The sequence below is a fragment of the Ambystoma mexicanum genome, chromosome 4q (assembly GCF_040938575.1).
Source record: "Ambystoma mexicanum isolate Mex_15411 chromosome 4q, UKY_AmexF1_1, whole genome shotgun sequence".
In the NCBI taxonomy this organism is placed as follows: Eukaryota; Metazoa; Chordata; class Amphibia; order Caudata; family Ambystomatidae; genus Ambystoma; species Ambystoma mexicanum.
In genome coordinates this window covers 628550016-628564064 of record NC_090928.1, presented here as the reverse complement: position 1 = coordinate 628564064, position 14049 = coordinate 628550016, and the positions used below count along the sequence as shown (strand labels likewise).

Sequence of the window (14049 nt, the reverse complement as noted above, 5' to 3'; positions counted from 1 at the left end):
TTCCATTAGACCTCTATCAACAAGTCGAGGACTTGTAATGCCCCTTTACCAGCCAACTAAATACAGATATTGCAAAACGGATTTCCGACATAGGGAAACAGCATGGTTTATTGGTGCTTTGCAAAGAAAGCCTGGAGAAACTGTTCAGAAAATCCTGGCAACAGCAAACACTTTTTGACAGATAAAATCTCTTCGCTCAAATCCCATTTGCCTTCATTGTTCTGCACAAAGAAATCAGCTAGACGTCAAAGCGGCTGGAGGAAAAACAAACCCTCCATCAAAGTCGGTCACTTGTAGATGCTACGCTTTGGATAAAGCTGATCTCTGAAGGCATCACCCATCCAAGGCCACATTAAGGTCAGGCAGAATTTTCATATTAAGAGCCACGCAATGGTCCAGGGTTCTACTTCCATCATTTGTCAAAAGATTTGTGGCATGATTTAAACCTTTGTCTTTGAGGTATCAGAAAGAGTTAAAACAAAAATAATACATTGCATACTGTAGAGGCGACTTAAAATAATTATGAAAAGATCCAGTTTCAGCCGTTGAAAAAAAGAAAAATACTGTAGTGCTGGCTGTATATGCCATCAGGCCAGTAAAGAAGTCCAGTCTAAACGTTGGATTTGGGCGCAGAATTTAAAGGGATCTCATTCAGTTCGGTCCGCATGCAGAGATATTCTCCAATCACTGCCATTAGAGCAATACAGACAATATTCACAAGCCACCAGGATAAAGTAGCAGGGAAGTGAGAGTTGTAAATCCAGCATCCCAACAGGTGGAAAATGTGCACAGTTACTGTGAAGTCCAAACACTGCTTCCCTCTACGTATAAAGTACAGTAGGCCAATGGCACACGTTAATGCATTGAGGATAAAAGCCATGATGGAAAGTCTACCAGACAGTGACGAGAAGCCCAAAATGTCATAACTGAACATCTGGTCCAGTGAGGGGCTGTTTTGGACCAAACTGTCCACAAGCGCGATCCAGAGTCCAAGTGAGCTGTAGTAAACTGCTTGCATGAGGACGATCTGAGATATAATGAGGACAGGATCCCAAATGTAACTCCTGAACTGTCCCACCATGGTCACGGCCGTGGGCGATTGCTAGACCTCAGGTGGTAGTGGCCGCCAGTTTTTGCTGAATAGAAGGAAGAAACAAAAAAACAAGTTTAAAATAAATACTCCAACGTCTGAACAACATTTACCAACTAGGATAAGTCAAAACTACAATTATCAAGTAAATGTGCATTACCGAACAACTACATTTTTTGCTATATGTCAAGGTTGAAAAGGGATGCTAAGCAATGGCAAGTTCCCACGGTGTGGGAACTCCTGTCCCCTGCATGCCATCGCTGGCCGAAGTACAGCCAAACCATTAGGTCTAAAGTTAGCAGTCAATTTTTACAATTGCATGCCATTAATATCATGTTAGGTCATAATGTAAATTCAAAATCACATGAATACAGTTAATTGATCAACAAACAAATTCTTTTGTTCTCTCAATTGTTTTTTTCTTTTAATGTGGTACCCAAAGCGTTTCGAGTGGGAACACTCTTCATCAGGGGGTTTTTATGTACAAAGTTCAAACTGTTTCTCAAAGAAAGAAAAGGGAAAATAATTTCAGTGCACCATTACTGATCAGAGCATTCGTTCTTATTCAAATCATATATGCTTATGCAGCGATTCCATTTCATGTACATAATAGTTTAAATCATCCAAGCCTGTTAAATCACCTTTTATATCGCAAGATATCGGCAACGTGCCGTAACTGTGTGTCCCAGACTAACATTCTGCAATGCCTAATCTTCAGTAAGTCACCCAAACTGAAAAGATGTAATAAGAATCCCATTTAGCAAGCCAACATCTGTCATAACTGGATATGAAGTTATATTGACTCAGCCAGGGGAGAAATCTCACCTTAAATTACTGGGAAAGAGATTTTGTGTCAAGAGAAAAATACAGGGCCTTTCTGGTTCTTAATCTGTTGATTCTTGGAACCGCCGTTCTGTGGAGTTCATAAATGGCTATGTTTCAGCAGGTTGCATCATCAATGTAGGGAACTAAATGGTTAGAGGGCTCAAAGGTACTTACCGCGGGTTATGCAGTCCTTCATCTGTCCTAAGTAGCGTGTGTTTTGCTATTCTCTCGAGCGGAAGTTTGTCATGCAGTAGCGATCTGTAATATTAGTATAGGTGAGGACTAATGAGTATCACGCTCGAATCTGTGGCCGATTGATACACTTGTATTCTTACAAACTGTCGAAACCGGCGTGGGCAGGGTTCCGCGGTAGAGGGCGGTAGCCGCGTTGCTAGGGTCCATGGTAACCAAGTATACAAGCCGCGTCTAATGTGATGACGTGAAGGAAAATGTCTAAATAAACCAACACTGATATTCGTCTCTGTATAATTGCATAAAATGCACATGAAGTTATTTAAGTCATATGCATTTCATGCATTTATACGGAGACGAGTATCAGCGTTGGTTTATTTAGACATTTTCCTCCACTTCCTGAGGTCATCACGTCAGATGCGGCTTGTATACTTAGTTACCAAGGACCCTAGCAACGTGGCTACCGGCCTCTACTGCGGAACAACTCCCACGCCGTTTTGGACAATGAACTGTAAGTCTCCGATACACTTTCTCCAGTATTCCATCAGCCACAGAGTCTAGCGTGATATTCATTAGCCCTCACCTATACTAATATTGCATATCACTGGCGCATGACGTACTACGACTCGAATAGCAAAACACACTGTACCAAGGACAGAGGAAAGACTGCATAAGCCCCGGGAAGCACCTTTGAGCCCTCCAACTATGTAGTTCCCTACATTGACGATGCAACCTGCTGAAACCTAGCCATTTATGCACTCCACAGAACAGAGGTTCCAAGAATCAATGGATTAAGAGCCAGAAACGCCCTGCATTTTTCTCTCAATACAAAATCTCCTTCCCAGTAATTTAAGGAGATTTCCCCCCCTGGCTGGGTCAATGTAACTTCCTATCCAGTTATGACAGATGTCAGCTTCCAAATTGGGATTCTTTTTACATCTTGCAGTTCGAGTGACTTACTACGGAGTGTTACCTAGATCTTCTGAGATCAAAGGTGATTTAACAGGCTTTGGAGGATTTAAACTATTATGAATATGAAATAGAATCAATGCATAATCATATATGATTTGAATGAGAACAAGTGCTGGGAACAGGAACAGTATACAGAAATTATTTTCCCTTTGAAACACAGTTTGAACTTTGAACATAAAGACCCCTGATGAAGAGCGTAACCGCTCGAAACGCATTGGGTACCACATTAAAAGAAAAAAAACCATTGTGAGAACAAAAAAATGTGTCTAAGTTTGTTGATCAATTAACTGTATTCATGAGATTTTGAATTTACATTTATGACCTAATACGATATACAATTGTAAAACTTGACTCCTAACTTTACACCTAATGGTTTGGCTGTACTTCGACCGTAGATAGTGTGCAGGAGACGCGAGTTCCTACACCCCAGGAATGCCATTTTTTGCTTAGCATATCTTCACGGCCCATGTGCCAGGGTCGTTACTTCTCCCCTGCACCTCTCATACTACCAATTACATGAAACCAGTTTACAATAGACAATAACAGATATCATCGATAAGGGAGTGCTTTGTATACCTGAATACCAGATGTCAAAAAGGGAGCCATATTAAAATATGGTAGACATCACAAAGAACGGGCTGCACCTCCTCCCATAAATGAGATGGAAAAAAAAAAAAACACGACATTTTCAGGACTTTATGAAACTTTTTTCACAATAAAAAAAAAATGTGGCTTATTAGCATAACTAGAAGGTCCTAAGCATTGCAATGTAATCAAACAAAAACGGATTAGCTATGAAAAGGGAGTTGCATACATTGGTCAAATATCAGCTAGAACCACCAGAAAGCTGTGGTTATCATACATTACAACTGTAATGAAAACGTGCATGATAATTTGTAACTATTAAATGTTTCCAAAAAGTGCAATCCATCACTTATATCAATTCCTGGGTCGATCTAAAACGCACACCGAAAATCACAGGTTCCCAGCACGGTCCATTTAGCTTAACCTAGTCATGAAAAGGACTGAAAGCAAGACTTTCGCCAATTCACAGGATTGAACTTATCGTTGAATTTCAAAATGTAAATGCATCTTTAGGAAGTGAAACACTAACTTTCAATATAGATTGGGCCAAGTGAAAAAGGCTGGGGGAGTAAGAGCGAGCTGTGAAGAGGGAGGTGGCAACCAAGGACAGTGGAGAACGCCTGCTTTTGCCCGCTCTCTAACTTTCTGGTCCTTAGCTCAATCTCCCTCCACTCCACTGCCATCCATTGACGATGCTCTTGGGAAAAAGAAGAAAACAGAGGTGGGAGGAGGGGAAATGTGAGGGGAAGAAGGGGTTAGCAAGAGAGCGAGACAAAGTTAGGTGTAGGCCCTTCTTATACAAGCGTTACCTTTGACGATGTCATTTCATGCTAGGCATGAAATTACCCATTCCTATAGTAGTATTTTCTCAAGAGAGAATCAGGAAATTTGAGTGGGTAAAACTAAGCAAGCCGAAACCGCACACCGTGGAGAAATCCATTTTCTTTTCCAGGATCAGCGTAAAGTAAATTCTGGATTGGCAGAAACAAAGCATTTCTATTTCATTTTCCGCGGTTTGCTTGGGTTTGAAAGGCAAGGAAATCTGTGCACAGGAACTGAACAGCTCATCATAGTTTTCATGATCTTTGAGGTGCAATTGCTAGAGCGCTGTAAGAGGACCAAGACTGTTTGAACCAACACATATCCAGTCACCATGTAGGCTCAATGGATCCCAGCAGAAAGAGACCTTTTTAAGTGGCATAGCCCAGACACCAGGGGAAGTGTGCGAATGATTCCTCATGAGAAAACAAAAAAACTCTAGTTAGCTCTATGACCCCTAGTAGAGCACAGTTAGAAGTCAATCTTTGCCAAATCCATCGACAATGAGGCCTGCCTTATTCATGGAGTTTCAATGTCATGCCTGCATAATTTAGCCGTGGTGATGCATAGTAAACTATGAGAAACACCATAAGCACTAATAACCATTTGTTTGAGACAGGTCGATTGCTTGTCAACTTGGTCAGGCTTCTGAGAGGTACTCACTTGAAGGCATGACCGTACAGGATACATTTGTAGCCCTCACTGGGGCCTTGTCCAGACAGAAAAGAAACAGGTTTCAAGAGAGACTAAATCTAACTGACATCAAAACCTCTATGAGCCACCATAGAGGACAAATGGTGTCAGACACTGTCAAATACGTTTAATTTTATAAAATGTATATGGCACGTTTGCCAAAGAGCTGTATGGAGTAAGTACAGTACAAATAAATGTTTGACCAAAAATAAAATGATAGTTTTTACAAGAATGCATCAAGAAGGAGGTAGTGAAGGAAAGAAGATGTTCTTTAAATAATAAAGGAAAATTGCCAGGGGGCAAACAGCACAAACATGCAAAGAAAGAAAATTCTAAAAATGCTGGGGCGCAAGTAGCTCAAATAATCGCAAGCAATGCACAAGGCGAAAAAGGGACACAAAAAAGAAACTGAGATGAATACTGTAAAATGCGTGAAGGATTAGATCAAGAAACCAAAACAGATAGGTGGTGCCAGGCCATGAACACACAAAAAAAAAATAATACATAAAAAAAAGAAAGAATCCAATTGAGAAACGGACCCCAGTAGAGAGCCATAAACTGGAAGAAACAGAGGGCACATGCAATGGAGCGAGAACATATGCTCGAAGCGGAGCAGAATAGTCAAGGTGCAAGAGGATAAGGGTGACAGTAAGTAGTTTAGTAGCCTGAACATTGACGAATAATTCTCAAAATATTATAGAAAAAAAAAGTTAGCCAAGCTGGCAGAACGTGAAATATACAGAGAAAGACAGACAAAGGATACAAAAAGAACTCCCAGATTAAGATGTGAAAAGTGCGAAATAAGGAAAAAAAGACTGAGGAAGGGAAATTAGAAGAGGATGGTGAAGACAGAAAGGAAAAAAAAGATTAGAGTTTCAGACGCTTTAAGGTACAAGCATCCATATTTGGATGGCCAGGGGCAGGATGATAGAGGAGAAGGAAAGACAAAAACCACTGAGAATCATCCATGTAGAAATAGAGCAGAGTAAAAGAAAATTTCACAAGTATAAAAAGAGGAAATAAACGTAATGGGGCAACGACTCAGCCTTGGGTGATCCCATTTTGAAGTGCATAGGAAGAAAAATGACCACTCCAAGAAACTGAATAAGAAAGAGATAGGAGGTCAACCAATGAAGAACAGTAGCAGAAAATCCTAATGAAGAAAGTGAACAACGAATGGTACACCGTGTGTAGAGCAGCAGAGAGATCAAACAGACTTGATCGTCTAACATGACAAGCTGAAAGTAATTAATTAGTAGCACATAAAAGAGCAGGTTTGGTAAAGTCCAAAACACGAAAACTAGATTGGACAGAATAAAGCAGGAAATGTTGGTCAAGACTGGACGACAATAGCATGCAGACAACTCGAGAAATTTAGAGTGGAAATGGCAGAATGGAAACAGAAGGTAATAGACATTTCTTCTGATGGTTTCTTTAAGATGGGAAGAATAGCAGCCCGTTTGTACAACGAGGGGAACGTTGCATGCAAAGGACATACTTTGTGGTATGGAATTTAAAGCAGATAGACTTTGGGATTTATTAAGGACCGCAGGAAAATAATGAGGGGGAGGAAAAAGTTCAAATGATCTGTTATGGATTGAGATTTTTCATCATTATGTGCAGACTGCATCCAACAAACAGTACACCGGGGTCGGTGAGTTGGGTCTCAGGAGGTTGCTCTTTCACACGTAGGAGGAATCTGCCATTGGATGGCTAGCTAACCTAATTGGCCCCATGGCCTGTCCACAATGAACATTTTAAATCTTAACATGAATGGCACCTCATCACAGATTTATTTTTTAAGTTGTGTTCATCTGTACATTGTGTCCATCATGAGAGTTAGGGGCAGGGCAGAACCTAAATACCCCTGTGAAAAAGCAAGCCAGTCAATGACCGAACAAGCCTGGGGACAGAGGGTCAGCTGCCCAACCTTACTGGTTGGCCACTAGGACTGCCATTCAGCCAAAGCGTGTGCCCCCCTCCCCCCCACCCCCCAGAGGAAGCCAGAGTGCTAGTTCAGTAGCCTAAACCAGATCAGACAAACATCAACTGGCGAGGTGGGCTCACAGAAAGCCCACATGGTCAGAACACCCATTTTAAGGCCCCCTTGTGGTTGCCTAGATTAAGGGAAGCCATATGAATCAAAAATGACCTGGAGCTGGATTTAAATGTTTCTTTTTAAAACATTGGTAAACCCCAATGGCTACCAGAAAAAGCACACTGGGCTATGTGCGAAACCAGAAGGTGTCTCGCCCACTAGTCCCCAGGGATCTGTCATCCAGGTGGCCACAACACGGCCATCGCTTTTGGATCCAGTTCCTGCGGGAGGATCACGTGGGTGAGGGCTCTTCGGGGAGCAGGACACCAGATGGAGAGACGCGCTATCCCCTTCACCCCATCCTACCAAGAAGGATATTCAGGAACTCTACCCCCACCCCCTTTTATAACAAATACTTTCACACGGACAGCCTGCGATGAGGGACAAAACCCGAGCCGTATATACCCGACATGTCCCAATAAAATGGTCAGGCAATTACTGACCATCACACATACCTAATTTCCATTAAGCTTCCCCATAAGGATAAAAGGTGGAGCATGAGAGCACACACTGAGCGAGGCAAGGCACACAAGGAAACAGTAGTTCCGAGATGGCAGTTTAACGAGAGAAGACAGACGGCAAAATAGAAGGGAAGTTCCCTTGACCTTATCAACAAGAAACCGTTATTTTCCTGAAACCTTGTGCATAGAAAGCGTAAGACCAGCAAACAAGGTTGAAGAATCCTGCATTGTGTGTCAGAGGTACCCAGGGCCCTGCCGCGCCATTCAAGGGTAGAAGGAATAGCTGCTTTTGTACTGTCCTTGCCTCCAAGAACAAAACAGCATCAGTGAATTCAACACAGGCAGCGAGTAGGGGAGACCGATCTGTGTTGAAGCCAAGGTATGAAGCAGCAACACTGTATGCCGAGCGCTGGAATTAACAGAGAGCATATCAAGAAGAGAGAAAGTAATTGTCTGTCAATCGAAGTAGTCCTGCGACAGGATGAGCAAAATCCTGAGCACAGTCGAAAGTCTGATTTCTGAAATAAAGAAAGCTTGGAAAAGTAGAGAAAGTTGGTCCGAGCCCGGTGGAGGGAGATCAATTGAAAGCTTTGCGTTAAAGTGGGTCTTAGCCAAGGTGGCGCTGTTGAGCAGCCCAAGATGGCTGCTTAGCTAATGAGTTCCATGTGGTTCGGCAGAAATCCGCCAACATCTGCGCAACACGGCATCTCTGCAGGCCGCCATCGGCTGGAGTTGTTTGGGACAGTCTACCCGATCGATCCTGCAAGTTTCACTTTGTTTTGCCCACTGGGGGCCTAACTGTTGTGCCTGTTCCTGCGGCTGCCTGTTCGCGAGCGGCTTCCCCGGGACGCGCCTGGCTGCCCCGGCATTGGATTCTACGGGACCTGGCCCTCGGCCTGGCGGGACCGGGACGCCCAGAACACATCTTCATCGGCACTGGGCGCCAGGACCGGGCCCCGACGCGGCTGTGTGGGCCCACGGCCGTCTGCGGGCTGTTGTGGGCGGCGCCACAGGGGGTGTGTGGCTAGGGTTGGCCCGGCGCCGGAGTGCGGCCGCTATAACCCCCTCCCGCCTCCTCCCATCCCATTGCAGCCGGAGCCCCGGGGTGGACGTGCGCCGCGGGTGATCCCCACGAGCCGGGGCTCAGGCGAAGATACTCGCTGCATGAGCGCTGGGCCATGTCCCAGGCTCCAACTGCTTCCAGGTGAGGAGCTCAGGGGTGCGGGGGTGGGGGGGAGGGGAGAAATCATAACACACACGGCCGCAGAAATGAGGCTGTGGGCCGCTCCATAGTCTGCTGAGGAGCTCCGACACACACCGGGCGTTGGATTGCCTGGGGCCCTCACTTCAGTGCAGACCTGTATCATCTGGGGGAGGGATGCATGGCCTAGACACAGGTTCCATCCTGTCCATCCCGCATTCTCTGCTGACTCCTATCAAGAGCCGGTGTGGACCCCTGCCCCCCCCCCCTTCTGGCCTTGCCTGGACACAAACCAGGGCCCACCTCCCCTAGGGGCCACACAATCACCAGGCCTGTGCTAAGAGGGCCGCGGCCTCCCTGAGAGAGGGCGACTTCTGCACACTGGCCCCTGGGACTGGCGTCCACCCCACCCGGAGCTACTAGGGACATTTGCCTTCACAGCAGCGGGGGCCTGGAAGGCTTGGTATCATTATCTGGAGACTGACCAGATCCTCCCGGCCCTCATCACCTGTTCTCCCCACGGGCGCTTCCCGCAAATCGCATTGACATCCACCGCCATCTAGCATGCCGAACAAGCAGAGAGGGAGCGCCAAGGGGGGAGCCATGGATAAATTTGCAAGGGCCATCCCCAGGGCTGAGTCAAGTTCACCGCCATCCTTGCAGGAAGAACCTGAGGCGGATGCCAACACTGGAACATCGGGCCCTGACCTCACCACTCTCATGGAATCGATGGCTAAAAACTTCGCCTCCTTCCACGAGAAACTGGATGACATAAATGCCAATGTCGCCTCACTCAGGACACATGTAGACCAAGCCGGGACCAGAATTACAGTGGCTGAAAGTAGGATCTCTACAAATGAGGATGACATACACACTTTGCAGTCCACTGTTGCATCCCTGTCACGAGACATGAAAGCAGTGAAAGCCAAGTGTGACGACTTGGAGTCACGCTCCCGCAGAAATAACCCACGCATTATCGGCGTTCCCGAGAACGCACTCAATGGGCGCATTGAGGACGCTGTAGAGAGCCTACTCAACAATCTCCTGGGCAATCTGGCTCTGTCACCACATTTTACAGTCGAGCGCACCCACCGTGCGTTGTCCCCTCACCCCATCATCGCCAGGATTCTAAACTACCGGGACAGAGACCTCATCCTCTGCCTGGCACAGGAGAAAGGGGACTTGCGCTTAGAGGCCAACACCATCAGGATTTTCCCCGACTTCTCAGTCACGGTTCAACAGGAGAGACGCCAATTCCTCGGTGTTAAAAAACTGCTCAGGGAGCGCAATGTCCCATACGACATCCTATTCCCGGCTCGATTTAAACTTACCCACAACGGAAAACTCTACTTCTTTACAGTCCTGGACGAGGCGGTGAAATTCAACGAGTCGGAAATACCACTACACAATCCAAGGAATGACCCCGCCGACGCCATATAGCCTCAGACCACCCTGCTCGAAGATGCCCACACCATCTGGTGATCCTAGACTCACAACGCAACCATGTTAATGTTGTTCTTTGCCCAGTACTGATGCCTCCATGCTGCAAGTGGCCGGCCACCGACTATGCTCCGGATTGGTGTAACCAATTCTTCTTGATGCGTATGACCGCCACTTGCATTGAACTCTCCTACATCCGCATCCTTTTCCTTATGTACATGAGTACATGTTTGCTCCGGGGGCCGAACCCTGGATCCGCCCACCGCAGAAACCTACTGTGGACAGCATCCGCTGTCCGTCTCTGATGTTCAAGTAGCCGACCACACGGCAACAGCGCACCTCGCTGCATTTGCAAGGATTCTGTTTAGTTTTGTTTGGTTGCCACTACTGCTGGGCCCGGTTTGGACCGTGGAAGGGGTACGCCCACGTTGAGTGCTGGCTGTCGACCTACGGTGGAATGGTGGCATTGACTTAACTGAAGCCACCTGGGCTTGGAGAAACGTTGGCACTCATGTTGGGGGAGGGGGGGGGGGGTTACACTGCAAGTTGTGGGTGGGCAGTGAGGGTGGGTGGGGTGGGAGGGCAGCAGAACGGGTTTGTTGTGTGTTATGGGGAAAAATGGCAGAGGCGATTTGGCAGACCACAGTGCATCGGGATGCCCCTGTGGGGGTGGCCTCCGTCCAGGATTCACTATACGACAACTGTGGTGGGATGTTACTTGAATCACTGACATGCCGGTAACGACGATATCCTGGAATGTGCGGGGCCTAAGCAACAACACCAAGGCTCATAAAATCATGGCGTACGCCAACAGACACGGGTGTAAAATACTGCTTTTGCAGGAGACTCACTCAACGGGCCCCCTGACCAAAAGTATTGCTCCGACATGGGGTCCACATAGATATTTCACCTCATATTCCATGCGGGCTAGAGGACTGGTAACGATAATCCATAAATCACTTAAGTTTGTCCTCCACAAGAGCTACATAGATCCCAAGGGGAGATACAATGTATTACATTGCGCCATAGCCAACAGGGATTACCTGCTGGTGAATACATACGGCCCCAATGTCGATTCTCCCGAATTTGTGGACCAGGTGGTGTATATATTACTGGGATATGGGGTGCACATCATCTGTGGGGGGGGTGACATGAACTTTATATTGGATACCGCGATGGACAGGACTGGTACAGCCCCTAGATCCCGGTCTGGTGTAGCGTGTAGATTGCTGACCCAAAGCGCAACACTTAACATCCACGACGCATGGAGGGCCCTACACCCGCAAGCGCGAGAGTTTACTTATTATTCGTCAGTTCACGACAGCTCCTCCAGGATCAACATGTTTCTGTTGTCGGGCCCCATGATGGGAAAGGTAGTGGAAGCGCGGATACTTGCGCACACACTGTCCGACAGTTCGCCAATCTTGGTAACCCTGGAACTGGGGACACCCGCCCCTACTATCAACACATGGCGCTTCAAATCATCCGCTCTGCGGGACATAGTATTCAAGGCGGACATCCTCGCTGACATTCAGACTTACTTTGAACACAATTTGCCTCAGTTCACTACCTTTGGGGTCCGCTGGGACGCTTTCAAAGCATTTATCAGGGGGGCATCCATCTCTAGAGAGTCGGGAGTCCTTAAATCCATAAGAGCTGCCCTATCCCGCTCCGAAACTAAACTACATGACCTGGAACGTGCCCACCCGGCCTCGGTCGACACAAGTGTCCTCTCCCAGATCAGCAAGGAGCTCAAAACCTTTAATGAACAGGCCACTAGCGAAGTCCAGTACTTCAGTCGTCCACAGGCTGTACGTAAATAGGGCGAGGGTGACAGACCCGGCAAAACACTAGCCGCGCTGGCAAGGGGGGGGGGGGGGGGGGGAATGGGGCCACGCCCAAATAACCTGTGTCAAGGACAGTCAGGGGGTTAAAAAGTGGTCCGATCAGCAGATCATTGAGGTCTTCACAGGCTTCTACTCTGAATTATACTACCAGCCCACTGAACATAGTGACTCCCAGATGCGCGAGTTCCTGGATCAGATACCCACCACCATAGTCTCCCATGCCACTAGAGACCAATTGGATTCCCCCATCACTCTGAATGAAATAGTCGAGGCAATATCCAGTCTCCCTAAAGGCAAGGCCCCGGGTCCCGACGCGTTAACAGCTGAATTTTATCAGGAGCACGTGGCAATATTGGCCCCTGAACTGCTCGAGGTGTGGAATGAGTCACTCCGGCTAGGATCCCTTCCCCCCCGACACTCCGTGAGGGTGCCATCACGGTCCTGCGCAAGCCTGGTAAGCCTAGCAATGAGTGTGGATCCTACCGGCCCCTTTCATTGATGAACTTGAATACTAAAGTATTCGCTAGGGTGATCGCTAACCGCTTCCTGCCCGTGATGTCCTATATGGTACATGATGACCAGTCCGGCTTTGTACCCGGGAGATCTACCTCCCACAATATTAGAAGGCTTCTCAATGTCATGGCACGAATCGATCAGGGGGTGAGTGAGGTCGCAGTCACCTTGGACGCCCAGAAGGCCTTCAACATGGTATCGTGGAAGTACATGTGGCTGGTCCTTGAGACCATGGGCATAGGACCCAGGATGATCACATACATTAAGTTACCGTACACCTCCCCGGTTGCCAGGGTCCGTGTCAACTCCCAAACTTCCGATCTGTTCCCTCTCTTCAGAGGAACCCGTCAGGGTTGCCCGTTCTCCCCGATTCCGTTTGCCCTGGCTATCGAGCCCATGGTGGACTATATTAAGCAACATCACTCACGTAAAGGAATACCGCTACAGGGGGCCCCAGAAATAATCTCCCTCTACGCAGACGACGTGCTTCTGTTCGTCAGAGACCCTGATATCCACCTAGACCCTATCCTGCGTGACATCACTCGCATCGGTACATATTCCGGTTTCACAATCAATTATGCCAAATCCGAACTCTTCCCCATCACGAGCTCCACAGCGCGCCCTGATACCAAGCACCCTCTCCGTTGGTCCCCCGACGGGATTAAATATTTGGGAATCCAGGTGTCCCTGACCAAAGACACTCTCCTGGCTGGCAACTACTTGGCTGCTGCAGAACAGGCTGAATCCAAGATAACGCCCTCTCCCGCTGTCCCTAGCAGGTAGACTCACACTGGTAAAAATGATACTACTCCCTAAACTGCTGTATATACTCACACATGTACCTGTCTGGCCTGGTAAGAAATATTTTGCCAACCTCCACAAACTGTGCGCTCAGTTCCTGTGGCATTCAGGGGCAGTGCGCAAAAAAATGGCTCGCTATGACACTTCCCTATGAAAAAGGTGGTTTCACTGCCCCAGATATGCTGCAGTACTGGATCGCAGCACAGGCACAATTTGCTTCCTACTGGTATTCCCCCCCCCCCCCGCCCCCGACCCCCATGTCAAGTTGGAGGCCCTCGTGGCATCCAATACCAACATAATGTCCTTAATATTACATCACCAATACAAACCGGACTCACCTATTGACCCGGTTCGGACCACTGTGTAGGCTCGGGGACGGATATTCGCCACAGTTACCGAGGAACACCCGTACTACAAATGGCTCCCCGCCTGGCACTTCCCCGGGCTGGAACCCACAAATGACATGGCCCTGGCACGACACTGGCAGTCCCTGGGATACGAGGCCCTGACCG

At 47.5% G+C, this 14049-nt stretch overlaps 1 protein-coding gene across 5 annotated transcripts in view; it reads right to left on the bottom strand.

The window, feature by feature from the left end:
• Positions 1–471: 471 nt before the first annotated feature.
• Positions 472–14049, bottom strand: part of SYS1 (SYS1 golgi trafficking protein) — a 49760-nt gene continuing 36182 nt past the window's right edge. For all 5 annotated transcript variants that reach the window (XM_069608177.1, XM_069608178.1, XM_069608176.1 and 2 more), the window contains one exon: positions 472–1136. In XM_069608177.1, coding sequence (XP_069464278.1) covers positions 611–1081 — 471 coding nt within the window. In that variant the 5' untranslated portion in view covers positions 1082–1136 and the 3' untranslated portion in view covers positions 472–610. The remainder of the gene's footprint in view (positions 1137–14049) is intronic.